Consider the following 26,131-nt stretch of genomic DNA (forward strand, 5'->3'; position numbering starts at 1 on the left):
GTACAATACTGAAACGGCAGAAGACCTTAATAATATTTTCCTCTATGTTCCCGAATAAATCTCATTCGTCGTGAAGATCGATACCAAACGTTCCTACATTGAAATATCACCTCTACTGCTATATACTTACGGTAGAACTTAGCGTGTCGCTAGACGAGGATGGCGTGATGACCTGACTGGAGCCATCGCGTCTGAGGTACGTCAGACTGCCTCGCTTACTGCATCGCGGCGATATAGGACCGGCGCCCGCCTTCTGACGCATTAGTTCATCCACTATCGACTGTAATATACACATTTCAGAATTAATTTTGAGGAGCCACACACATTATATTATACGTCAGAATATAATTTCCATTTTGAGAGGATAGCGGTTATAGTTCGCGCAATACTCTACCTACGCCGTCATTGAACATTGCATATTTTTTTTTGTTTTTGGGCCAAGACTCCACCAATGCGGAGCAGAACGATAGAAGTTAAAAACTTCGCCGATCCGCCCTACTTTGGTGGAGTCAGGGCAGTAGACAAAAAGAGCTTATTCGCTCCACGTCCATAATGCACCTGCAGACACTTAATTCAATATAAAACAACTAGCTTTCCGCCCGCGGCTTCGCCCGCGTGGAATTCGGTTCACCCCTCCCGCTGTGGGTTAGCAGCGGTGAGGGAGTGTCAGACTCTTACTGACTAAAATCGTCGTGTTCCGTCCTAGGCCTTTTATATACCAGGGCCGCGGTACCTCTTTCGAACAACCCGCAGCCGCGGCTGGCCCTGGCGCTACTGGGCCCCACTGATTTCAAAACACGTTAAGACTAATTCGCGGCGAACCTTAACACCATCAACCTTATCGCCATCTATCGAGCTATCGGGAAGCTCGCGATTGAACAATGAGCTACAGGTTAAAGCGCGAGATATCATTGCACTTCTTACGTATCTTAAAAAAAAAACAACGTCACCACGTTTTAAAAAGCTATCATTCCACTTCTTACGTATTTTAAAAACACATCGTTACCACGTTTTAAAAACACCCAGCGCCATCTATCGCATACCTCAAGAACTAAATAACTTAACTAATACTTATACCAATTAGTAATTCGTTGAATTATAGTTATTTCAGGATAAGTAGATGTAAAAAAAACAGTTAAGACGATAAAACAAATTGTACGTCATCCCTCGGGAATTCCTCATTTTCGAGGATTCATTATCGTATCATTTAGCTTCTAAATTTATATGTTCATATTCGTTTGCAATATATAAGTAGATGTAAAAAAAAAAACAGTTTAGACGATTAAACAAATTGTACATCATCCCTCGGGAATTCCTCATTTTCGGGGATTCATTATCGTATCATTTAGCTTCTAAATTTACATGTTTATATTCGTTTGCAATATATTACCTTGTTTTAAACGACACACAGCGCCATCTACAATCCATCCATCAAGCAAACAATATTTTTGTTTTCCCTCGGGAATATCTATTTTTTTCGGGATAAAAAGTACCCTATTATTTAATCCGGACTTTTAACTTTACGTCTGCAAAATTTCAAAGCAATCGGTTCAGTAGTTACGGTGTGAAAGCGGAACAAACAAACAAACAAACAAACAAACTCACTTTCCGATTTATAATATTAGTAAGGATTTTAGTTATACGTGCGCAGAAGCCGCTAAAGAGCGCAGCATGCAATTGCTTACAAAACCAAAAAATATAAGAGTTTTCTATGCAGTTTTCTGTCATTCGTATAAATTCATCGACAAATTAAAATGCATTAAAAAACGAATAACTTACTTGTAAACAAACGCTGATGAACGTTGCATGCTCAGTTCTCAAGGTTATCCATTTCAAATTGTCTTTACTAATGAGATATTCAAACGACAGCTCGAAGTTTTTATTCGAATCTTCGAGAAGAGAGCCATGACCGTTTTGAGTTGGTGACCTTTCAATCTGCAACAATATAAGGTTGTTTAAATGACAGATAAAAATGAGTTAAGTCTACATAAAAATAATAAAGCATTGTTCCTTTGGAAAATAAAATAAAACATTTATTGGTCCTTCAGACAAGTGAAAGGCAGGTTAATCAGAGTCGATAATAAAATAAAGATTTGTTTTGTGTTCTGAATCATGAATAGATAATAGTTAGTGTTTAGGTTAACGCCTCCTATGTGGAAATTGATACAAGTAGGTTCCTAGAACTGAAACCAAGAGGGCTTATTTCCTTTTTAGCGATCTGGCCAGCGAATATATCTAGTAGCTAGTTGAGCGTATTTATGTGGAGGTCGGCCGTATTGTCAGTTTAGAAACGAACCTAATTGCCGTGACAATGAATGTAAATATGGCTGGAGAAGTTGAAGCAACAAACAATGTAGGTACCAAAAATAGTTACAATAGTTTTATGTTAACTAGGTATACAAGAATATAATAAGCCCAATAATGTGTTATGCATACCTAAGTAGGCGATTACCGGAATTTTATTAAGTAGGTATTGCCAAGTTTTCAACCCCATAAGAAATAACAGAGGTTCTCAATGGAGAATAGGCTTAAGACCTCTCCAAAGAATGAATATCTAAAATACACTTAATAATCGATGTTGTCCTAACATATAATCCTAATTACCAGCCTCAATTAAAATTTTACGGAAGTCATTCTATGTTCGAAAAAGAGGTCGTATCCTTTAGTGTGCCAATAAAAAGGTTGGTTACAACAACCTAGGCACAATTCAAATCACCATTCCAATTTCAAACGAACAATTGTCAAACTCCAATTGGTCAGCAGTGCACAATGAGAAGTTTTTCCACGTGACTCACCGAGTGCAACGTAGTGATTCTCCAACAGCGCATCCTTGTGACCTTGTAGCGTTGCTCGCGGGCGGGAGGCGCGAGGCCGAGCAGTGTGAGCTCCTTAGACGCGAGGGACACGCGAACCCGACACGTGCCTTCACCGGCCTCTTCAGATATGTTGCTACATTCTGTCACTGCCTCCCCGGCTGGTATCCTGCCGTAATGTCGCAGGGTTTTTGCTAGTTCTAGGTACTGGAAATATTAAATATAAAAAACTGCATAAATGGACTACAATACGGTAGCTTCCGAGCGTCCGGGGAACCACCTCACGGTCCCGGATACGTAGTATAGGCTACCTGTCTGTCTAGATAAATGGGCTATAATTATCACGAATTGAAATAACTTTTGGAACCAGTAAACAGTTCCTGGGTCCTAAGATTGGCGCATTTAATCTAACTCTTCAATTATAATATTAGTACAGATTAACGGGTTTTAAGACTTAGAGGTTTTTTGAAGTTACATACTACGGTAACACATTGAGATTTTGGAGAACTGAACTGTAAATTTTGGAAACTATACCTGCCTCTTTATAGATCAACTCGGAATTTAGTTGAAGAGAACGGGGATAAAAAAAAAATGACATGGCATTAAAGATTGCCAAAGTCCAAGTAATTCTGAGATAATCGTTTATGTGCATGTTTTCCTTGAAAAAGATTGTAGCATGAGTATTAGGAAGTTATATTTTGAAGTCGTTAACAGCCGCATTTCACGCCACTAGGTGGCTCGTCAGTTTAATGACTGGTTACACATTCACATACCTAATTAATGGGTCGGACCAATATTATACATAGTTACCTAATGGATAGCTACGATTCACGTTTAGATATTAATATTTTATAATATTAAAAATGCATTTACCTGTTGCCAGCAATAAATTAATTTTATTGACAGAATCAATCAATATTCACAATAAATGTTATTCAATCAATTAAAAATGCGAAACTTTAGGATAAGTAATATGTACGGATGATTCATGATTCATCCTGATAACTTTGTGTGATGATATCAGACATTGGTGACACAATCTTTTAACACTGTTAGTAGGAGGTATCTACAAATCATTATTGAATATTTGATAAGTAATATGTAAATAGGTAGGTATCCATTATAAGTACATATAAAGATACTATATGCAATTTTTAAAATACATAACATACTATTATTGAACTCAAAGGATTAGGAATGTAAACAAAACTATATAAAAGGATAAAGGATTACTTGTAATTCTAGAATTATAATTAACGCTGAAAAAATCTGTCCACATTATGTTTGATATTGGAAAGAATTGCAAACTGGGGAGAACAAAGGTACTCTTATGCAGGTAATACTATAGAACACAATTAGCTTCAGGTACAGTTGATGTGATCAAAGAGCAATTCTAATTCTAACTAGAAACTAATTAATATAATAAATCAATTGTTACACTTTTATTAGCAAATATTGTTATATCTACTTATTTTGTTACCTTCATTAATATAGCTACTAATTTTGCTTCCTGTATTGTATTACTATTACTAAAAAGTACTTTATTGTAGTCAAAACAAACTTAAACTTAATCAGCATAATAACCCCCAGGAATAAACAGATTGTTGAATATCAATTATGTACCATTTACTTATACTATGTATCTATGTATAACTCACTGCTCTCATTTGTTTGACCCAGCATTCCTAAAGATAAAGATGTTTATAGTAGCACATTGTATCTAAAGTATGCCAGTGAGAATACCAACCATATAATCTTTCAAGTAATTACATATTATTGACAGGTTTAGGTGAGAAGGTAATCTTTGCAAATTATTATTGATGAGTTTTTATTATATCTTATCTCTGTTCTAATCCTGCATATTGCAGTAAACATGATTCACTATGGTTATTACAATCGTAAGAGATCCAACAATAATACATACCTCTTTCTTTTGTTTCTTAGATTCATGTGCAGAAAGTAATTCTTTAGTTTGTGGGTCTGCTGTTAACCAGCCCAAATCTAAGTCCTCTATTGTTTGAAGATATAATAGGTCCAATGAAACTCTGTCCATCATTAGGTTCACATCATAACAGGGGTCCCAGTAGCTATAAAAATCATTTGAATATAATAAAATTAAAAAAGATGCACAAAAAAAATCTGAAAAGTTTAAAAAGGTTACGGTATTACCTTTTCCTCAAAACAATTTTATCCTCTGGCCTCACATATTTTTGGGATATGTACGGTGATTCATACTCCTCCAATTTTTTTAGTGCTGGCTGGCCATCTTTAGCGCAACTCCAGTTAAAAAGGTATAAGGAAAAATATTTGACGAACTCCTTGGGCAGGTTTATGTAGTTGCATGCAATATCTAATATTGTATTTGATGAGTCAGTTGATGACACAGACAGAGGTATTCTGTACCCATTCATCAGAGATATTTCAATTTCTACTTCATGCATCTTGACATTATGGGTCTCTTGTTGAGCGGAAAACAGGAATGTTATCAGAAGGTCAGATGTTGTAAACAATGGGTTCTGGCCAACTGAAAAAGTTAACATATATTTTAATGCACAATTTCCGCAACATATTTGAATAAGCAATTATTTATCTTGATTTATTGGTACCTACTTACCTAGTTGCATGTACTTTTCCAATAAGATTCTTCTCTCTTCGAGTTGTGAGCTGGTGAGGAACAACTTTTTGGGTGGGAACTGTGGTAATTTGATATAGGGATTTTGCGCTTGTAACTGCTCATGTAAACTGAGCAGTTGCTTATACCGAGCAGTGCAGTGGAAGACACCGTCGATGTGTATGTTGTAGCCCTAAAACAAAGTTACAACTCTTAGCAGGAACTATTACTTATTCATTTGTGATTATTACATACGAAAATACCAACAATACATTTTGTTTCGTTTGTAAGATTAAATTGTGGTCATTATTTAAATTAGGCTTCGCAAATTACTGTCAAAACAACAACAAAAAAACTTCGAAATTGTTGTAAACAGGTAGATGTAGATTTTAGTTTAGGACAATAAACAACTTTGGACACAATAATTGAAACTAGATACAATCATCACAAGTATTTCTAATTTCATTAAAAAACAATTATAGAATTTATTTATTATTGTTTAATAATATTACCGTGTATGAGATCCCATTGTCATCGTGAAATTGTTGCGAATCAGGAATTGAAAAATGCATTTTTAATTTTACAAAAGATGCATAATATTTATTAGCAATTCACAGGTAGTAAATCAATCGAATAAATAAAATATGTTCTTCTAATTTTATTACAAAACTGAAGAATTCGCCCACTTTTTAATTTGTTTCCAACACCAAAACACTGACTTTCCTTCCTATTCCACATCACGTAGGGACTGGCAATTTCAATTTGCACATAACTGACATCAATATCTATCGATATTTCTGTAATCGATTTGTCTTGAAATGTAGGAATACAGTCGATGAAAAACGTTTTTTTTTTGTTTCGGTTTCGGCCCTTCAAGTTTAAATAATTTTATGTGGCTCACATGGCTTAACTGAAAGTTACAGAGTTTCAATCAGTGCCAAACTCCCAAAGCTTTATTAAATTCACAGTAATCCAATGAATTTAAATCGATTCAATTTGCCTCTAGAGATGCAACATTTATGTACTCGGTTTCAGAATGCTTTCGGAACTATTATTATAGTTGTAGAATCTATGTACAGGTTAAAAATAACTGCGTTTTGTACTCTTATGAACATAGATTTTTGATTAATTAATTAATTGCATTTTTTTATTATCATACGGAGTCGCAAAGAAAATTGAAAATCAGTTTATATCCTGTGTTGATGAATGTTGTCATGTCATGTCGTTGTCAAACTTGCTTGACAGTAGTGGAATCCTGTCGCACAGCTGTAGTTTTATTTTGATTTGTGAATTTAGCAAATCATCCAGAAATAAGAAATTCAAAACATAATTCTTATTGTTGAATTGATGAGTGTAATAGGGTGTTTTGGCGGGATCTGTTATTTGATTGAGTAACGGGCATCCATACATTCGTGTATAAATATAATATTATACTTACTGTAAAAAGATGTCTAACCAGTTGCCGGTTGTTACAATTCAGTGCGATTGGAACGATGTTATTAGGCAAGTTTGTCTTTTTGATTATTCTCGAGCTTGTTCATGGTTGCCAGTAAACCTCAATATGTTTCTCTGTGGAGTTTTTCTTTGAATAACTTTTTGAACAGACAGAAAGAAGGCTAATATAATTAGCAGCATCATCCTAGCTTATCTTTTTTTTCATACTGTAATATTTGTTTACTTCAATAATGAACACATGTGGTCTGCAGTAGGATTCCAGCATATTTTGTCCTATGTTTCACTTGGAATCAACAAACTAACACTTCTCCATAAACACGATATCTATTTATTTCGATATTAATTACAGATTACCCAAAGGAGATGCATGGATATCGTCCAAAAAACTGAACGAAAACAGTATCCATGATAAGCTTACAACCACTTTAAGTGATGGAAAAGTGAAGATCAACTTCTCTGACAACTATCAGTACATATCCCATGGGCCCTTGAGTTTGGTTGTGAAACATGTAGCCTCGGGCCTGAAGGTAGCATTTGTAGCACCAACCAAAGCTCACAAAATACATACAAAAGGGGTTTTATCTGTGGCTGTTGCTGAGAATGCTTTGTCTGTGTCCTCTTGTGAGGAAGACAAACTTCTGGTATGGGATAGCAGGACAAGTAAGTTTGTAAAAAAAAAAACAAATAATATGAACAATTCAAAAAGGTCCGATAGCTTGTCTATGATTGAATTTGCCAGTTATATTCTCAAAAAAGAGTTGAGTTTTAAATGTTTTTCTTTTTAGGTGAAGTCAGCTTGGAACTAAAAGGTCATGGTGGCCCAGTATATAAATGCAAATTCTTCCCATCTGGTATTGTGGTCTTGTCGGCTGGTGCTGATGGTTCCTGCAGAATTTGGTCAGCTGAATCTGGAATAAATCCAGTCACTTTGAAGGGACATACTATGGCTGTATGTGATATCTGCATTATTGATAAAGGAAGGAATGTGATTTCAGTGAGCAAGTAAGTCCATATAAATATTTACAGAACCCAATTTGTATGTAAAGCTCTCATAAAGAATGTACCTATTTATTCACTACAGTTTATTGTATTTAGTTTTCAATCTTTTAGTGTACTGTATACTCATAATAAAATACCTGACCCTCTCTTTTAATTATTTATAGGGATGGGTCAGCAAAACTATGGGATGTTGGTGAATCAAACTGCTTGGACAATGTTGTGGAGGGGCATGGACAGATCAACTGCTGTGCTATTGCAACAACTACAGAGGAGGTTGAAGTGGAAAACGAGAGGGAGGTAATATCTATATGCAATACAATGCAATGTTATACAATACAATGCAATACAATGCAATGCATAAGCAATGCTACAAGATTTATTTAATCAGTCCAGCAAAATTTTAAACCCTGGATTAAAACAAAAATAAATTTATACCAAAAATATGAATGATCTTTATTACAGTTGACATATTGTTATATAAAATTCCAGATAGGCACTCATAACAAGCTGTTGGTAGTTGGATGTGAGAGTGGACTGGTAGTCTGTGCTCATGTGGCCAAGAGAGCACAGGTATATTCCAAGCAATTGGAGTCTGCATGCAATGCCATCATTATTATGGACCAGGCAGTTCTTGTTGGCTGTAGCAATGGAAAGGTATCATTTTTTTATATAGAATCCTTCATTTATTTATATGCTGGAGTCTTTTAAAGAGGTGATAATAAAACGAAAAATAATCATTACAGATAACAAAACTGAATCTTCAAGATGGCTCAGTTCTAAAAGAATGGCATGAATCTGCTAACCCTATACTGAGTATGGCTGTTCTGACCAACCAATTGTTTGTTGTTGGGCGCCAAGATGGTACTTGCACAGTCCTATCATTGGAAGATGGGGCTAGCTCCAAACTTAGAGTGCAGCTGACAGGATCAGACTGTGATGGCATCAGGGATATCTCCTTCAATGGAAAGTGGGTATTTGCAGGCTGTCGAGACGCTATCGTGCGGAAATATGATTTCAATCAAATCAATGTCCACTTTAAGTAGAAACATTATGTAGTAACGGTATGTAATAAGCGTATTTATGAATAAGATATACCTGTCTATTGGACAAAATATTAGTTTCATTTGAAATTTTCTGCCAACATTACAACACGTGTGAGGTCAAGGTTGGTAAGTAAGTATTCTATCAATTTCTTATCTAGTTTTTCGTTTGTCACAACTGCATAAAGCACGGTATTCTGCCGCCACAATCTGAAATGTAGCATTTATAATAATAAATGATGCATATCAAAAGAGAAGCAAACAACGTATTTTCCGTCATACCATTTGGTGCAACTCCAAACTAAGTTTCTCAATTTCGTTAAATGCTTCCAATATTGCTTTAGTAACAATTGAATACGTCGGCTTATTTGGTGTTACCTAAAAAAAAATTAAAAAAAAAAGAAAAAAAAAACTTTCACACTTATTGTCCCTAGCAACTTACCTTGACGTTAGTATATTTTCGTTTCAAAGTTTTAAAAGTGTTTTCTGTTGTTTGATACAGGTTCTCCCAAAGTAAGGCATCTTTATTAATGTCCCTTTTAAGTCTGTTCCAATTCATAGCATTTTTTCTAGCTACAGCTAGGCATATAGATGCTGAAATGTAATAATTGTAAGTACATAACATTTACACTAACATCTTACCCATACTGGTAACACCAAAAGATACGTCACGACTCACGCATGAAACTTACCGTTCTGTTCGCATAACGAGATAGTTTCCTTGCAAGTATTACTTATCCAATGACTCCACATTTCTAAATTAAGAAATGCGTTTTCTAAATCTGTGCACCAATTGCGAATTTCTGTTTCTGTTACCCTTGTCTGTCTCACTGAAATAAAGTTTAAAAGATTATACCTACCTGCTTGCATAGAAATCACCTAAAACATGCCAGTCTTTTCTCTTTGACTTTACAAGACATTATGATCATAAAGTAAATAACATAGTCTTTGGTTATGATGGTTGATACTATTTTCCTTTATCCTTTGATGATATGGCAGCTGTAGTTCTTTGCAAGGACCTTGTAGTTTGTTACAAATTCATCATTCATACGTACTTTCAATTTGGAAGGAATCCTCACTGGGCTCACCGCGACCTTGTTCCCAGGCAGTCACCCATGATGGAGCTGTCTGAAGTTGGACCTCTGTGGAAATTTAAAAAATAGTATTCAATGCTAAGTCCTACTGCGAGCTGATTAAGGGGATTTTTCTGACCAGGAGGGATACGCTCGATTTGGCCAGGAAAATTCATTTTAACGCGGAAAATGTTATTCACGCTTACATGTCCGTATTCGGTCGAAGTAGTCAGTTGGTTAGACTAGCAGTTTTGTGTGCTTAGTTTGAAGTTCTCTAACAACCAACTGATAGCTCCTTCACGCTGGCAGATTTTGTCGAGCGTGTAAATCAGCAGAAAAGCTCTGTAAATCCATAATATGAAGTTGCAGATATAAAAAAATAACACTTACTCCACCCATGATCCAGCGGCAATTGAGTTTTGGGTTCGCTCTCTAAGCTCACGATTGTACATACTTCTTCGGGAGCTTTAGATTCAATTTGTTTTTTGTCAATCTTTTTAGCTGGAACTTTTGGTTTTGATGTCGTAGTTTTCTTGACTGGTTTTTGTTGAGGTTTTAATTTCTTTTTCGTATCACGTTTTTCTGTCGGACGGAATAATTTGTCCACAATAATCTTTTCTATTAATTGTGTATCGAACGATTTCTGTTCATCGATCTTAACAGGTTCCTCTTTGGTTGATATTTGTTTCTTTTTATCGGTGATGACATTTTTATCGGTTTTACCTAAAAACACAACAGATTCACTAAACGCATAGCTAGTTTACTATTGATCTACTGATAAAAACTTGTGCATATTTTCTTCATCACCTTGGGTACATATTACTACCAAAGCTTATTTTTAACGAATCTACAATCTGATCTTGATGAAAAGAAAGTTTTCTTAATACGTTTAGACACTACTTACTCAAACCACGGTCTTTCTGTGATTCAGTTTCAGGACTAGGTATTTCAGCTCCCTCAGCTGCACCTCTTGTTTCTACGGCGACGCTTTCTAACTCTATGACTTTATATTCTTCTTCGGTAGAAGGTTCATCAACAGCTTTAGATTCATTGTCTGTTATGTCTAGTCTTTCGGAAACTTCTTCAAGTTCTACGTCTGTGGCCTCTATTGACATTTTTTGTCGTGGCGATTCAGTTGGTGAATCATCTTTTTCTGTAGAAAGTGGGCTGATCATTTCATCGTCAATAATCTTTTCTATTAATTGCATATCGAACGGCTTCGTTTCGTCGGGTTTCTCTTCGTTTATTTGACCTAGAAATAAACCAGGTTTTGCTAAAGAGTACAAACTACTAAGTTACCTACAACATTGTTTTTCCTATTGATAAAAATGGTTCGTAAGAGCTCATGTGCTAAGTTGCACCTGAAAAGCAGGTTGTTAATTGAATTATATTTCTGGTGGTCTACTTGTTAACTCGTATTTTTTCTATCATAGCCATTTCTAGATATCAAACTCAAATTGATCTTTCTTTATTAAATTCACTAGCTGTTGCCCGCGACTTCGTCTGCGTGAGCAATATAGAATGTTTGCTATGTAAGTACATACTAAATGCAGTATCTGTCTCAGGATTCTCATCTAACCCTCTCCCCAGTTCCCACAATTTCGCTTTTTATGCCTTTTATAATATCATGTTGTTCTATAATGGCTTTAGATTCATATTCATTGGAGTATTATTTACCTAGTCGCGTGGTTAATTGATTCCCTGATTTTGATTTAACTTTTTCAGTGGAAAGCAGATCGTGTAATTTGCCTGCAATCATTTTTTGTGAGAATTGTGTATCGTCCGATTTTGTTTTGTCGATTGTATCTAGAAACAAAATGGATTTTCTATTCTACCGCATCACTTCCGGAAGTTTATTAAAAAATGTTTTAATGCACATTGCATTAATACACATACCTTCTGATCCATCAGTAGCACTTATTGTTTCTCCGATTTCGCTTCCAGTCTTCATGATTTGCTGAACATCTTCAGGTTCGTTATAAACTTTAAATACAGATTCGTTACTTTGTTTACTGCCTAGTGTTTTGGAATCAGATGATCCTTTATTCAATTCACTTTCAGAACCGTGTTTTTCTGAAGACCTGTTTAATTCTCCTACACCAATCTCTTCTTGAATTTGGGTGTCGCTCGATTTGCTCTCTTCGGTCTTATTAGCTGCGTCTTTAGGTGACATTTGTCTCTCATCACTTTCATGTATTTGACCTAGAGACATAACGGATTTGCTTACACTGTCGAGTTTTAGCATTGATTTATTGATAAAATCAGCTGGCCAGAGCTCATCTGCATCGCCTGTGTTTAAAGTTACGTCAGAAAACCTCTGATGTATTGTTTATCTTATGATACAATTTTAATTAGTGCTCGCTAATGTTGAATACGTGTTCAGAATTTATAAAATAAACTTTTTACTCACTCAATAAGTTATCGTTGGGTTCAGAAAATGAAACGCTGGACTTGTCAGAAAGGGCATTTCCTTGGGTTTGTTCTTCTTCACTTTTCCCAAACACGTCGTCAATGCTTAAATACAACATGAGACTTAGATCGAAAGATTTTCAGTTCAACAGTGGCAGTTTTTATATATTATAGAAAAAAAGTTATTTTACATATTAAAAATTCAATACTGAGGCAAACCTACCTGGTGTCTTTTTGATCGGCAAGATCATTTGGGTCCACTGAAATTACAAGAAAACATAAATTGGTGTCTAATGCTAACAGTAAAATTATTTTTGACATAGCCTTTAAAACCACATCAATAAAACTAAAAGATACAATTTTTAGTAAATTACCCAGACCTGTTTCACTAAATATAACTTTTCTGTCCTTGTCATCATCTTCGGTTGACATTTCAAAATCGTCAACCACATTTGCATCATTTACTTCGGCGTTTTCATCTATCTCTTCATATACCTTGCTTTGAATATCTTTCATGGTATCAGTACTTAGATCGTCACCTTCTAGCACATCTTCAGTTTCACCTTCTGGTGAAATAGTTTTGTCAAACATATTTTCTACATCATCCCCAGATCCATTACTCATGTTATCTTCAGAAGCCTTAGCTACATAATCTATTATAGCATTAATCTCTTTTCTGAAGTGTTCTAAATCTGTTAATGTATAATCTTTAGATTCAAACTCTTCTATCAAGCCTTTTGCTGCTTCCACTATATCTATATTAATAACATCCTCCAATTTCGATATTTCAAGATCTGTTGAATCTACTTGAATGGTAGATTTTTCTGATTCGCCTAACATTTCGTCATCTTTTGAAATCGTTGACGTATCTGGTTCCGGTTCAACATATACTGGATGCGGTTCGCAGATGTTCTGTTTAAAGTTCATTTTAAGTACTTTAGGTATTTTTATCGTTCGATACGTACCCACATCATCGATATCAAAATTACATTAACCTACCAAAACGTTTTCGATCACATCATCGACAAAATCCAATACAGGGCCTTCTTCCTCTTCTAGATCTGTAGGCATTTTTACATAGAATTAATTCTAGCTTTATTTAACTAAAGTATTGTTTTACCTTTTCCCAACAATACTGGGGTTGGCGTAAAGTCTCACAGGATACAGCTGAGTACCAGAGTTTTACTAAGAGAAAAATAATAAAAAAATATTTGATAAAAAAAACCTGTATCCTTTAATGTAAACTTTTCTCGTTCTAATGACATTTCCATGTACGTAACACACTGCACTAAATCCTTTGCAGTCGCTTCCGTCTCCTGTGTAACTAAAATACATAAAAGAAAAGTAATAAAAAATAAATAACAATGTATGTTTTCTTTCGGTTATTTATTTTATTTTATTTACATTTGGATTGTAAAATAATTTTGATTACCTTGTAAATCTTCTTCTAATAACTTGAAAGATAAATCTTCTAGAATTCCTGCTATCCAAATTGTAATCTACGAAAAGAGTTTAATTAAACAGATACTTAAAAATAAGAATGAACTTTAATTGGAATAATGCCACTGCCGCGCACGGAATCCTGGGTTCAATTCACGGGTAGGCGAAAATCGCTTTCTGGATTTTAGAAACTTACAACGCAGCCAGGGATCTGAAAGTTGGTGGTGTTACACCCTCGTGCCTAAGTGTAATTCAGCCACGTCAGACTCCGTCAGGTAGATTTGTAAAAGCTCTGACTTTTTGAGGGTTTGTTAGGTGATTAAACCTGTAACTCACTCGATAAGAAGAAGCAATTTTATTTTATCTCGGTCATTTGTTTGAATTAATTAATTACTTGTGTTAATCTTACATTAGTCATATATTAAAAGCGTCAGACAGCTACTTACTGTATTCGCCACATCCCTTTGAATTGGCAAATATTGCAGATTTTTACTAAAAGCGCATTTCCGTAATAATTTCGCAATGTCACTGGACACTACTCTGGATATAGCGTCCAATCTGAAATGCAGCACGAGCATACCTATAGCAGTAACAATATACCGGGTATTCGTTACAATTTCTATGTCTATGTACATAAGTTAATTTTATTTTATGTCTACGAAGTTCTTCACTCCAACCATTGCCTAAAAATGTTTTGTAATCGGATATAAAAAGATAGCGGTGCTAGAATCTAGCACAATAGCACCATTTAACTCATCTTCGGAAAAAAAAATTAAATATAGGGCTAGGTAGGTACATAATGGCCTACCTACTAGCTATTCGTACAAACCTGGTATTCGTGACAGTTTGCTTTGAGCGCGCGTGGTGATTCGTGCTCATTCCGTCTGTGTGAGACCCTGTGCCCTGCAGTAGGATAGTAAAAAAGCTGATGGTGACATTTACGTATTTACAAGACTTACTCCGGAGTTAAAGTTACATTTAAAGGTTTCAACAATAACTTCGTAATTTTGTGTGCAAATAATATGCATAATGTTCTTTCGTCCATCTTACGAAGTGGCTTCCTGAGGTCGTAAGCGTTTTCGTTTCTGTCCTTTTGATGGCTTTTACTTAGAGTACTGTAAACAAAGATTTGGCAAGCTGGAGTTATCTGTAACGTGCATCCATCTTAATTTATTAGCGAGTTACAATACGTTTTTGATGAATACGACTTCCGTGGCCTTCGTTTTTGAAACCAATATAACGCTTCCGGTATTTGTACAATCGGTAGTTGATCCATAACTTGTTGTTTCAATCTTACTACCTGGAACATTAACTTAAATTTCTGAGCAAGGGCTTTATACAAAATCTTATAAAATATTTGATTTCAGTAGTTACGTACCATGAATTCAGGTAATACATTGGATCGGTATCGCCAAGTATCAAGACATTGTCGTTTGGATGGTACAGCCAGCTCATTGATCCTCATGGAGCATTTTTTAAGGTTCTTGTTTTTAATTTGTGGATTATTGAATCCTACATTGTTACTCATTGTTGAATAATAAGCATAAACATTAGTGTTCGGTCTTCTGTAAGGCGATTTGGACCTGTATTTGTAATGGCTACTTGAGCTTGTCTTAGTAATTCTATAACACATCAGGTAATCCCTCCTGCTAATTAAAAAAAAATATAAATAAAGAAAGCAATTCAATTATAGGTATGTCTATCTATAGTACAGACAATATCTAGGTAAGTATAGTCTATACCTAGGTATTGTACCTACGTCGTCGTGTACTGGACCAACATGAAGTGGTCTCACCAGAAGATTATTTATGGATCACCTATTGTCAAATATAGGTGTTTACTGAGCTATTACCTCCTAGAACGCCGTTTTCCTTTAAGGAGTGATCCGAAAAAATCGAAGTCTGCGACATTATATTCACAGTCCGTATCATCTGGAAGAGGTTTTAATTTCTGGAGCCGTTGACCGCGCCTGATTGCGTTTTCAACGGTAACATCCACCCAGTCCTCAACAAAGTCATTTGAATTGGTCTTCTTGTTGCCTGTATATTCTGTCGTTGGCAGGACTATTTCATCATCTGTAACATAATGATTAGCACTGGGTTAGATTAGTGCCTGTACAAGGCGAACCACTGACCATATTATCCTTTACTGAACAGGTGGTCAAATGGTAGCCCAACAATTTCAGCCTCTGAAAGCTGGGTGTTATTCTAGGTTTTCAATGTTCGGTTTGAGGTCTAAATAGCGCGTTTCATCGTTCATTGGTTAGATATTATTAGACTATAACTATTTACTTGATGCTGGGTCAGAATAATAGGCCATTGCGTTTAATATATGGTTCGTTTCCTGGCGCTGTTTGGAAACTATTTAATTTCGTAAATAAATTATTCTAGATAAATGAAATTACATGACTATGAGCTGTTCGATAAAAAATATAAATAAATAATGTTTGACAACCAATTTGTAAACTATGGAAAATGTCACGGTTCAAAAGGGTCTGTTTTAAGAAGATCCATACGGCTATGAAATTAGTCTATGTATGCTTACGAAACCCTGTAGGGGCTGCCAGATGGCCGGGAAATCCAGGATTGTCCAGGAATTACTAGTCTTGTCCCGTGTCCAGGAATTGCATCTTTTAGTCCCGGATTTTCGAATACCGTCATACACTAGCTATCTTCATTTTGATATATAATAGTAGCAGGCCGCTTCCCTTCCTTTATTACCCCGCTGCATTGCAATTCTTCGTTTTAAAGAGCCCAGATTTCACAAGTCTTTTGAAAGGACTGCAAAAACAGTCTTCAAACATGCGAATTCTGAATAAAGGCAAAAAACATAGATAGGTATTCTAATTTTTCATATTTTTTTCGTAATCCTCCGAATTGTCCCGGAATCGAAATACCTGAATCTGGCAACCCCATTGCTGTAAGTATGCTTATTGTTTCTTAGAGAACACATAGGTCCAGTAGTCACAAAGCGCGACTGTTGTGTTGGATTCGAATTCCGGGTAAAGCCGAAATCGCTTTGTTCGTTTAAAGAAACTAATATTTTTCCACGGAATTTGGAAGTAATGTCGTTCCTGCGACTGACCTCGGACCTGTCGGATTGCCATCTCATCGGGGTATAAATTCTCTAAGTGTGTACATTGTAGACTTTAGTATAAATATGAGAGAGTGGCAGTGACGCTGGGTCTAAAAGAACTACCGCCATGACGCACGTAAGCTAAATTGTAGTGTAGGTAATTGTACTCCGAATGGAAAAAGTTAATTGCAGCATTCCGCGTTATTTTTTACACTTGGGTATTATAACGAACGCAGTTTCTGATTTTAGCGTAAGGCGCTCCCTAGACCTGCAATAACATTGTGAAATATTATTATAGAATAAAATCTTTTACCGTACACGGCCCATAACTTTGCACAATTCCTAATATTGCGCAATTTTATTAATCATCTAGGAAGTGCTTAAGACATTAGGTAACAATAGTTTTCCTATCAGAAGACGAAAACATGCTTGTTGAACTGTAAAAATATAAGTTTTATGAGGACGTAGTTTCTATTAAATCCCGTAATCGGCTTTTTATAAATGACAAATAAAATTGTATTGATTACCGAACGAATAAGTTACTGTCAATGTCTTGTGTTTTTCCTTCTAGAATTGACAAAATGAAGTGTCAAAGTTGACGTAGTAGGAGGCAGACGTGTATTTTTGCTGTGAATAAACAAAATTATCGTAAAATAATAATTTCATAAAAGATTTTACACTAAAGTTAGAGCTGGTAAATAAATATAAAAGTGTTAAATCGCAAGTTCTGCGCGATTTCATCCCAGATACTCAAACTGGAGCATATGAATCTTATTTGTGCGTCTTTTATATTTGAAAGATTGTAAACAAAGAATCGGTATAAGAAAAACAATGTGGTCTCATTTGCAACGAGGAAGTTCACCGGTGGACTGGTGTGAATCGAATTATTCTATTTCTCCAGTAATAGCTGAATTTGTTAACACGGTAAATTTTTTCTTAATTTCTATTTTTAGGTGGTAAGCAAAGACAAAGGATTTTCTTTCTTGGCTCATTATGTATTTACACATCTGGTAGTCAGTACTTGGCTTCATAACAGCCATTAATAATTATGAATGAGGAATAGAGTTTTTGTTAGTAATTTATACAGCTTATGAATTTTTTTGTTGGTAGTATTTGCTGTCATGCTTGCTTGCTTATTTAAAATGGTCGATGACCCTTCGGCCGGCCCTCTAATTTATTCCTTCAACTAGAGAGTAATGTATTTTTTTTTCTTATTTTAGATAAGCAATGTCTTGTTCTTCTTGTTCCCACCGGTGTTGATGCACCTATTTCAAGAATATTCAAAGTTTTTCAATCCAGCCATAAATGTTCTGTGGATCCTGCTAATGGTGGTTGGTATCAGCTCTGCTTATTTCCATGCCACCTTGAGTTTAGTAGGTAAGGTCATAACATTAATTATTTCTCATTTTCATATAATAAATTAAACTACAAAAAAACTAATATAAATGCAAAGTTCCTTTTTCACAAGTTTTTGTCTTTCTCATGACTCATGGGGGGACTAGGTACCTACATAAAAACAAAGTCTAACAAAAACCTGTCTCAATGAAATTAATACTTAATATAATATTATGTCTGTAACTGATGTAAACAAAATTAATTGGCTGTTTTTTTGTCATAAAAAATACCCACAAAAGAAATACCAACTTTTGTTTTTTTTTATTCATCTAATTATCAAGAATGACTCACACCCTGTTTTTGTGACACAACCAACACTAAAAGAGAGGATCTAACAAAGAGTTTCTAATGTGTAAAATATTCCTCTATGACAATTAAATTATTATTAACATTTCCAGGACAACTTATGGATGAATTGGCTATTCTATGGGTGTTCATAGCAGCATTCGCGATGTTCTTGCCAAAGAGACATTTTCCATCATTCTTGGATGGAAACAGGTGAGTTCCAGTAGCATTTTTATTAATTTATATAAACACCTAATAATTAACATATACCAAGTAGTTATAGGTATAGTGTAGCAGATGTTTCTCATAGACATTTATTTATTCAGCAGTGCAGCTATATTGTCAATGGGTTTTAACATTTTATACCTTCATTATATTTATATTTAACTTAATATTGAAATATTTTATTTAAAGTGAATGGCATAGGCAAAGAAAATATATATTTTTGAAGAAAGTTATAATTGGGTCCGAAACTCCTATAGATGAACATTCGATTCAAAGACTAAACTGAAGAATTAAATACTTTTTATCCCTACAACACAACATACCCTGCTCCTTGCCCTTCAAGTGCCTACACCTTTATTATTGTTGTTTACTTCTGCATAAAAAACAAGTATTTAGAAGCTATAAACAGACTATTAGTATACATTAACACAAATTAGCCCATACAGTTAGAATGATAATGTGAATTTGGTAATTAGAACTATTATATCATACAATCATGCTCTACTTTTAACATACATTGCGCCATAAGACTGCCGCGTAATGGAAATTTTAAAACATTATCTATACTAATATTATAAAGCTGAAGAGTTTGTTTGTTTGTTTGAACGCGCTAATCTCAGGAACTACTGGCCCGATTTGAAAATTTATTTCAGTGTTAGATAGCCCATTTATCGAGGAAGGCTATAGGCTACTTTTTATCCCGGTACGGGAAGTAGTTCCCACGGGATGCGGGTGAAACCGCCGGCAGAAGCTAGAAAAGTGTGAGTGTCAAGAGTTGGTAAAGATAGTTAATAATATCTACCATAGTACAACATAGATAATAAAATGATAAAAAGTATTGTAAAAGTCCCCAAATGATTAACTAAATGATATTAATTTTACATAGTGCTAACAGAGTTCATTTACAAAAAAACATCTGCGTTAGTTCATAATACCACTACCACTACTACTGTTAGTTAGACTTCTAATAGGTATGTACCCATGTAGCTATCAAAACGTTAATCCAGTTAAATTAAATATGACTATGGCGCGAAGGCGGTATGTTGTCAACAAAGCCAGTTATTGAGGATCGATATAAAAGTAAAAATAGTAGGTAGGTCATTTATTCGACTATATCAACATCACCGGAGACCTTGACTTTCAAATGCGACGCTGCACGCGACCCCTACGTTTGCAACGAATTTGCTTTAGCACTCAGGTAGTAGGTATTATTGTCTACTTCGGGTTTAAAGTAGGGCTGATATTTATAAGGGTTTTCCCCGATTTGTCATCGATTAAACCCCAGAGGATATCCAGCCAGTAGTTCATTTGGGTCAGTGTCCTATTTGGGTTTTTATTTTGTCATATGTCCGGTTTCGGCTTTTTAAACGTTGGCAGCCCTATAAACTAATATTTTTGGCTGTATATTGAACAGAGGCTGACCGTCTGACCTTATTAATTTTCGATGACGCAGAAACCCTTAGGAGGGTTAATTGGGCAGGTGCCCGACCCAGTTTATAGATCAAAATGGCATTTGGTAATTAATGGTAGGTAGAAGAGCTCTCTTCTATTGAATAAATTAGTGTATTTATTATTCAGTTCCTAAAGCTTTTAGATAATTAGCAATGGGTAACTACGTAGTCTGGTTATTCTGAAGGCCAAACCATAAACTTCTATAAAAATGTTTGCGTGACCCATTAAGTAAACATTCCATACGTTGCGAGTTTTACAAACATTTTAATAGCTTCGAAGCATTCTAGCGGTTGACTATGCAAAGAAGAATTAACTACCAGTACCTAGCTAATTATCTAAGTAGGTACCTTATATAAAAGAATAGTCGTTTCCCACAGTGTGATTCACGTGATCTTATCTTGAGGAAACTATTTACACCCGGAAAAAAAATGTCCTACCTATAGGTCTCTCCGACATTTCAGAGCTCTCAGTCTATGTTAACCTTCATTGTCTCAGTGCATATGCACTGTATTATTATTTATGAAACAAATAGTGTCGAAGTTTAGCTTTTACGTCAACTTTATCTATTGAAAACATCGTGTAGCCAAGTAGGTCACGAGTGTCGTAGGGCGTTATCTGTTTCGCTAAAACAGCTTATTAATTCGCCAGTCCCGAAAGAACGGTCATATTTCATTTGAATGCTATAATAAGCACGGCACACGAGATAACACAGGGAGAATTTCTAGGTAGGTAAGTACTAAGAATATGAGTAGGTAAGGTAAGCCTACCTATGTAGGTAGGTAGGTACTTCTGTGTTCAAAATCTGATTCTCAGCGCTGAATGGTAAAACTGTGATGGCATGAAAAACAAAGCTGTGTAGGTACAGCCTGCTTGTACCTGCACTTCGCGGCTCGTGATTAATTGATATGTCCATGCTTAGTGGTAATGATTTAAGCGTTGTTGTGAACTGCGGTTTCGAACTCAGTCAAGCCCGCATAACAATATAGAAATTCGCGTAGCTACATAACGTCAGTCTCTTGTTCTTACCAGCGAAAATCACAGTTCACAATAACTCATTATCAGCGTCATCCATAGAAACCCCAATCTTATCTGTCATCATCAGTCCCCTGCGCTTACCTCAATTTACTATTTGGCGTCGGCAAGTCTTTTTCTTCTGACATCCTCTTCCTTCATAAACATCCACATTCATCCTCAATCCTTCCTCTCAACATGATCCTCATTCCTCCGGTTCACAATGTCAATATAACTAAGATTATGGTAAACTGTGGAAACCCTATAGGGATAAGGTAATCCAGCACAAAATTAAAATCATTCAATCAAACTTTTTGAACGTCCAAAAAAAATTCACAAAGACAGTCCTCAAAACGCCTTCACAACGTCCTATGTAGGTAATATATGCTGGGAAGAAGAATTGGAGCATATATAGCTTGCATCCACAAGTAGGCAACAACACGCTGCAGATCCTTAATGCGTTTGTTGTAGATTGGTTTCTCTTAGAATGAGGTTTTTTGACCTATGCAGTTATAAAACAGGATTTTTATGCTGGCGTGTCTGTTCAAGGTCGATAACTATGTGAATCATGCCATAATGATTGCAGAGTAGGTACCTATGTTACTGGGTTAATCGTTACTAAATGATGTCGTATTTTTATAAAACAATGCTTTGTTTGTTTTCAGGCGGCGTTTGGCTATCTATTCGACTGTGATGTCGGTGTTATCGACTGGTTTCCTGGTGATGCACCCGGCCGCTAACGCGTTTGCGCTGATGACTCTCGCTCTGCCGGCTCTCGGGTTTTTGTATGGAGAACTGGTCAGGTAAGATTGGTTAATACAAAATAAAATATTTATATTAGGTAAACTTTTTTACTTTGTTTTACTGAACTGGTAGAACTGGTTTTGCTGTGGTTTTTCTCGTGTGTCACCCAGCTTAAATTTTGCTTCTTACTATAACGACAGCACGGTTTATGATACTCTTATCTATTGGGGTTGAGCTTTTGCACTCTACATTTCTCATGATACGTGAAGGTCTCGTCAGCATTCCAATGGCCCTGTGATTGACCTTTCTTTTGATTTTGATCCTCGCCGTTTTTCGGATAACTGGACAATAGACATACCTAAGGTAGGAACAAATAAATGTGAAAACTAAGTAGTTTCTACATATTTTTAGGGCCTTGCTACAAAATTACCCAACACTTTAAAAACTATAATTTTAGGTCGGATATTGGCAAGCGCATACTTTTATAACAGGTGTAGGTACTAGATTATCTCATCATCTTGTTGTGTAACACAGAATCTTAAAAGACTAATATTGATTAATTACAAATGTTTCAGAGTGAAGTGCTCCCGTGTATATCGTCTCGGTCTCCGCTGCGTCGCAGTCAGCCTCCTAGCCATATTCTGTTGGGTCATGGACCGCATGTTCTGCGACGCATGGCTCTCCATAGACTTCCCCTACATGCATGGAGTATGGCACGTACTAATTTTCATAGCCAGCTACACCGCTCTAGTTCTCTTTGCATACTTCAACGTCACGGAAGAAAGCCCCGAACAGAAACCCCAGCTGAAATACTGGCCAATCAACGAATTCGAATTAGGTATTCCATACATTACTATGAAACATCCGTGCAAACAAGATAAGGATCTAGCTATTTAGTCATTTTAGTTTATAGTCAACTTGTGTGCAGTTATTAGAAGGCTGATTAACTTGTCAACTTTAATTTGACCTAAATGGTAGCTTAAAATACTTTGAAGTTGAACGCAAAAGACATGTAGATAAATAGATCATGTTACATGTATTAAATTATGTAGATATTTATATCGACGCCAAAATATATTTTAGTATATTTATTACAGCAGTGAGTTAAGTAACAGTTTGAAATTGTTACGATATTTATATGATGAGAGAACTAATAATATTGTCTCATTAATGTGAATAGATGAATAATATTCAGCAATTACATATTGTGTTTTGGAATCTTTGAGAACATTTTGACCTACTACTTAATGTTGACTGTGATTGTTTTTATATTTTTTATTTACATCTATTTTTAATCCTTTTTTTTTTCTTTTTTTACACTTTTTAATTTTGTTTTTAATTTTTTATATTTTATTTATTGAATATCTAAAAATATAAATGTCATAAAAAATTATATACTTCCTCAAAGAAGTCGCTCAATAAATATATATCAATTTCTTATATGAAGAAATTATAAAGTGATTAAATAGGAACAACAGCTTACAAAGAAACATATAATAATATACTTACATATTTACAAAAATATAATTGTGATGTCAAATATATCTGAGATATTAATGTAGGATAGTATTAATGTGTAGCTACTTATTTTGTATACTATTAGATTGTAAATTTTAATGAGTGGGTAGTACAAAATCACAGTAATGACAATGTTGTAATGGAATGCATATGATTTACTCGGTTTGTAACACTATACGTGTAATTAATTGCATAGGAAGCATTATGAACAATTGTGTGGCCATTTTATTATGTACGAGTAAATTTATAGAGCTACATTACGAGTAACATCATCCTTTTTCACAATAAAACCAATTTTTGGTTTAACCTTATGATGACAACCTCGTTTCTGAGAATAGTTTTAAGAAGGTGGAGGTAACGACTTAAATTATTGGGATAATGGGTTATTGTGAAACTTCCATTTATTTACAGGCCAATTTAAGTGTTTTATTCCGCAATGGCGAAAATTACTTTTCTGTGGTCCATCAATACATTTAATGCCAGTATTAGGTAAAAAGTGGACACTGTCCGCTATTAATGTTGTATTTTATTTTAAAGAGAATTTGAATATTTAAAGAATAAGTTTCAGTTTATGTGCGTGTTATCAATGGATCTTATAATGAATCTCAATGTATGGCTTAATTAATGAGTATTTATGGCATGTGAACATCAAAGTTTTTAATTAATCTTGAATGAAATGTCACTAGTTTTCCAGATTGTTATTGACAAAGTTAAAGCCAAAAGCTAAGACTTCTCTAGTTTAACTTAGTGATTTATTTGTGGTGATATTAATTATGTTTACAAGTGATGGAATACTTAATAAATAAAATGGTGACTTTATTCCTGCCTATTTTTTCCCTTGAACCTAAAATAAAACAATAGACCTTTTCATTCTGGAATGTTTAATTTATACATAATTGAACATTGTATAGTAAATTCAGATCCAATAATATTAATTTTAAATAACATGTCAAATATATTTTATAAAAATTATTTTCTTAGTCCGAGTCAGAAGAAACATTATGTTGTTGGTTAGGATGCATGTTAGAAGCATCAAACTTCTTCCTAGGATAGGTGCTTCCACCTCTGTATACCACATGGTTCTTCTCCGTCTCCAAGATTTTCACCTCATGGAGCAATTGGGGCTTCTCCATAACCTTCTGCAGCTGGTCCCAAATGAATATGGCAAGATTTTCTGTTGTGCTCACCTAATAGAATGTAATAATCAATTATTACGACATTGTTCAAGCACAAAGGTCATAGTAAAAAAAGGCTGGACAATCAGTAAACGAATGTAAACAACTGTTTAGAGACAAAGATAAATTAGATAAGTTCTGACCTTTTTACCCTTAGTATTACACAACTTATGACAATATAATTAAAAGTTCATTAATTCATTTATTAATTTGTAGTTGGTTGGTTTTAGAAAACTGGTTTAAAAGATAATTACCACAGATTTGAAGTATGGTACGTCTTGGTCCAGGTTTTTGTGGTCGAGCGGGTTCATTATTGCCAACTGCATGTAATGTTTGAGGTCATGGACGTTCATGACCATGCCAGTGTTAGGATCCACTGGGCCTTTGACTGTCACCAGAACTATAACAAAAAAGCTTTCATTAGAAAAATTTTAATGACATAAATATAGTGTAGTAAATAATTTGCAATAGGGATAACTCCGTCCCTAAGACGACCCACTGACCGGGATATGGATTTAAAAAAACTTACCAACATAATTGTGTCCATGTCCATTTGGGTTGTTACATTTTCCGAATATTTTTTTGTTTTCTTCGTCAGATAAATAGGGGCTGTGAAAATAAAATGAAAATAATTCAATAAAATATTTTTAAATATCATGAAATTAAATAAGCACTTAATTGATGGTTTATATTACATTACATTGTAGTAAAACCGCAGGCATCAGCAATTTAGTATCTAGCCTCGCCATACGGAATGTATGTCAAAAGAACTTGTTGAGTGAGCATGAGGATCTCAAGTTACTTGCAACATGCTTAGGTTGATTAAATTACATAGCAGGGAAAGTTATGTACTTCATAGAATTATTCTCACCTGTGCAACCTGTGGCAGGAACTGAAGGTTTCGCGCCGAGTAATTGATACTATCGGTAAAGGAGTTGGCGTCATATTTTTTTCTTAAAAGTCTTCTAAACTAAAGGAAAAATTAACAGCTACTTTCAACAGTAGCTATGAGAATACTGAACTGAACCCGACTACCGGACTGAATATATTTGACTCGGAGCACCGTTTTCGTGCTCGTTATTCTTTAAAATAAAGAAAAGATCACGACAACAAGTGGTTCAAAAGTTTACATTTCAATTTCATTCGCTCGAGCAACTTGACATTTACTTAGTGTGTGTTGCCAGTAATTCAAATACTTTCTCCTTACAATTTTCAGGATTCTGGTACTCACTCAGCTACATCCGGTTAGACTGCAGGCCGACCCCAACCCCAACACCCCAATTTTCAGGATTCTATCTCAATGAGGTTTGTATCTATCATTCACGTTAACAATAGCTGTTAGCTACATCGATTGAGGTCAATTAATGTTAATTTAAGATGAAAAATGTGTTCATTCACAATGAATTTTCCA

At 35.0% G+C, this 26,131-nt stretch overlaps 5 protein-coding genes across 10 annotated transcripts in view; 2 read left to right on the plus strand and 3 right to left on the minus strand.

Moving 5' to 3' along the window:
- LOC110377764 (sorting nexin-17) overlaps nucleotides 1–6,194 on the minus strand; it is an 8,954-nt gene extending 2,760 nt beyond the window's left edge. The window contains exons 1-7 of the mRNA XM_021336768.3: nucleotides 5,937–6,194; nucleotides 5,428–5,617; nucleotides 4,983–5,337; nucleotides 4,738–4,900; nucleotides 2,796–3,020; nucleotides 1,780–1,935; nucleotides 131–280 (exon numbers count right to left, since the gene is read on the minus strand). Of these exons, the coding sequence (XP_021192443.2) occupies nucleotides 131–280; nucleotides 1,780–1,935; nucleotides 2,796–3,020; nucleotides 4,738–4,900; nucleotides 4,983–5,337; nucleotides 5,428–5,617; nucleotides 5,937–5,996 (1,299 nt within the window). The 5' untranslated portion in view covers nucleotides 5,997–6,194. The remainder of the gene's footprint in view (nucleotides 1–130; nucleotides 281–1,779; nucleotides 1,936–2,795; nucleotides 3,021–4,737; nucleotides 4,901–4,982; nucleotides 5,338–5,427; nucleotides 5,618–5,936) is intronic.
- Nucleotides 6,195–6,654: 460 nt separating this feature from the next.
- Nucleotides 6,655–8,990, plus strand: LOC110377754 (proteasomal ATPase-associated factor 1). The gene is made up of 6 exons (XM_021336759.3): nucleotides 6,655–6,927; nucleotides 7,229–7,539; nucleotides 7,665–7,881; nucleotides 8,043–8,175; nucleotides 8,368–8,532; nucleotides 8,622–8,990. Exons 1-6 carry the CDS (start codon nucleotides 6,872–6,874, stop codon nucleotides 8,919–8,921), a joined length of 1,182 nt encoding a protein of 393 aa, XP_021192434.3. The 5' UTR covers nucleotides 6,655–6,871; the 3' UTR covers nucleotides 8,922–8,990.
- Nucleotides 8,379–16,283, minus strand: LOC110377753 (uncharacterized). Of its 6 annotated transcripts, none has more exons than XM_021336755.3 (21): nucleotides 16,132–16,283; nucleotides 15,693–15,915; nucleotides 15,219–15,405; nucleotides 15,031–15,140; nucleotides 14,800–14,955; nucleotides 14,287–14,398; nucleotides 13,833–13,899; nucleotides 13,626–13,724; nucleotides 13,400–13,461; nucleotides 12,781–13,312; nucleotides 12,624–12,660; nucleotides 12,402–12,505; nucleotides 11,888–12,193; nucleotides 10,896–11,243; nucleotides 10,382–10,714; nucleotides 9,974–10,060; nucleotides 9,611–9,748; nucleotides 9,361–9,512; nucleotides 9,201–9,296; nucleotides 8,974–9,128; nucleotides 8,379–8,516 (listed from the first exon to the last, which is right to left on the minus strand). In XM_021336755.3, the coding sequence occupies exons 1-20, from the start codon at nucleotides 16,157–16,159 to the stop codon at nucleotides 9,072–9,074; spliced, it is 3,234 nt and encodes a 1,077-aa protein (XP_021192430.3). In that variant the 5' UTR covers nucleotides 16,160–16,283; the 3' UTR covers nucleotides 8,379–8,516; nucleotides 8,974–9,071. The 6 variants fall into 6 exon arrangements, with proteins under 6 accessions (XP_021192430.3, XP_021192429.3, XP_049691905.2 ...); XM_021336754.3 differs by having other exon boundaries at nucleotides 15,219–15,423; XM_049835948.2 differs by lacking the exon at nucleotides 13,626–13,724 and having other exon boundaries at nucleotides 15,219–15,423.
- A 1,200-nt stretch (nucleotides 16,284–17,483) lies between these two features.
- LOC110377756 (alkaline ceramidase) lies at nucleotides 17,484–24,364 on the plus strand. The gene is made up of 5 exons (XM_021336760.3): nucleotides 17,484–17,839; nucleotides 18,136–18,292; nucleotides 18,709–18,808; nucleotides 21,949–22,086; nucleotides 22,603–24,364. The coding sequence occupies exons 1-5, from the start codon at nucleotides 17,747–17,749 to the stop codon at nucleotides 22,922–22,924; spliced, it is 810 nt and encodes a 269-aa protein (XP_021192435.1). The 5' UTR covers nucleotides 17,484–17,746; the 3' UTR covers nucleotides 22,925–24,364.
- A 45-nt stretch (nucleotides 24,365–24,409) lies between these two features.
- LOC110377757 (6-pyruvoyl tetrahydrobiopterin synthase) lies at nucleotides 24,410–25,889 on the minus strand. Its single transcript, XM_021336761.3, has 4 exons — nucleotides 25,592–25,889; nucleotides 25,250–25,329; nucleotides 24,975–25,120; nucleotides 24,410–24,732 (listed from the first exon to the last, which is right to left on the minus strand). The coding sequence occupies exons 1-4, from the start codon at nucleotides 25,663–25,665 to the stop codon at nucleotides 24,523–24,525; spliced, it is 510 nt and encodes a 169-aa protein (XP_021192436.1). The 5' UTR covers nucleotides 25,666–25,889; the 3' UTR covers nucleotides 24,410–24,522.
- Between the last annotated feature and the right edge of the window lie 242 nt (nucleotides 25,890–26,131).

This window comes from Helicoverpa armigera, chromosome 3 (assembly GCF_030705265.1).
Source record: "Helicoverpa armigera isolate CAAS_96S chromosome 3, ASM3070526v1, whole genome shotgun sequence".
Classification (NCBI taxonomy): domain Eukaryota; kingdom Metazoa; phylum Arthropoda; class Insecta; order Lepidoptera; family Noctuidae; genus Helicoverpa; species Helicoverpa armigera.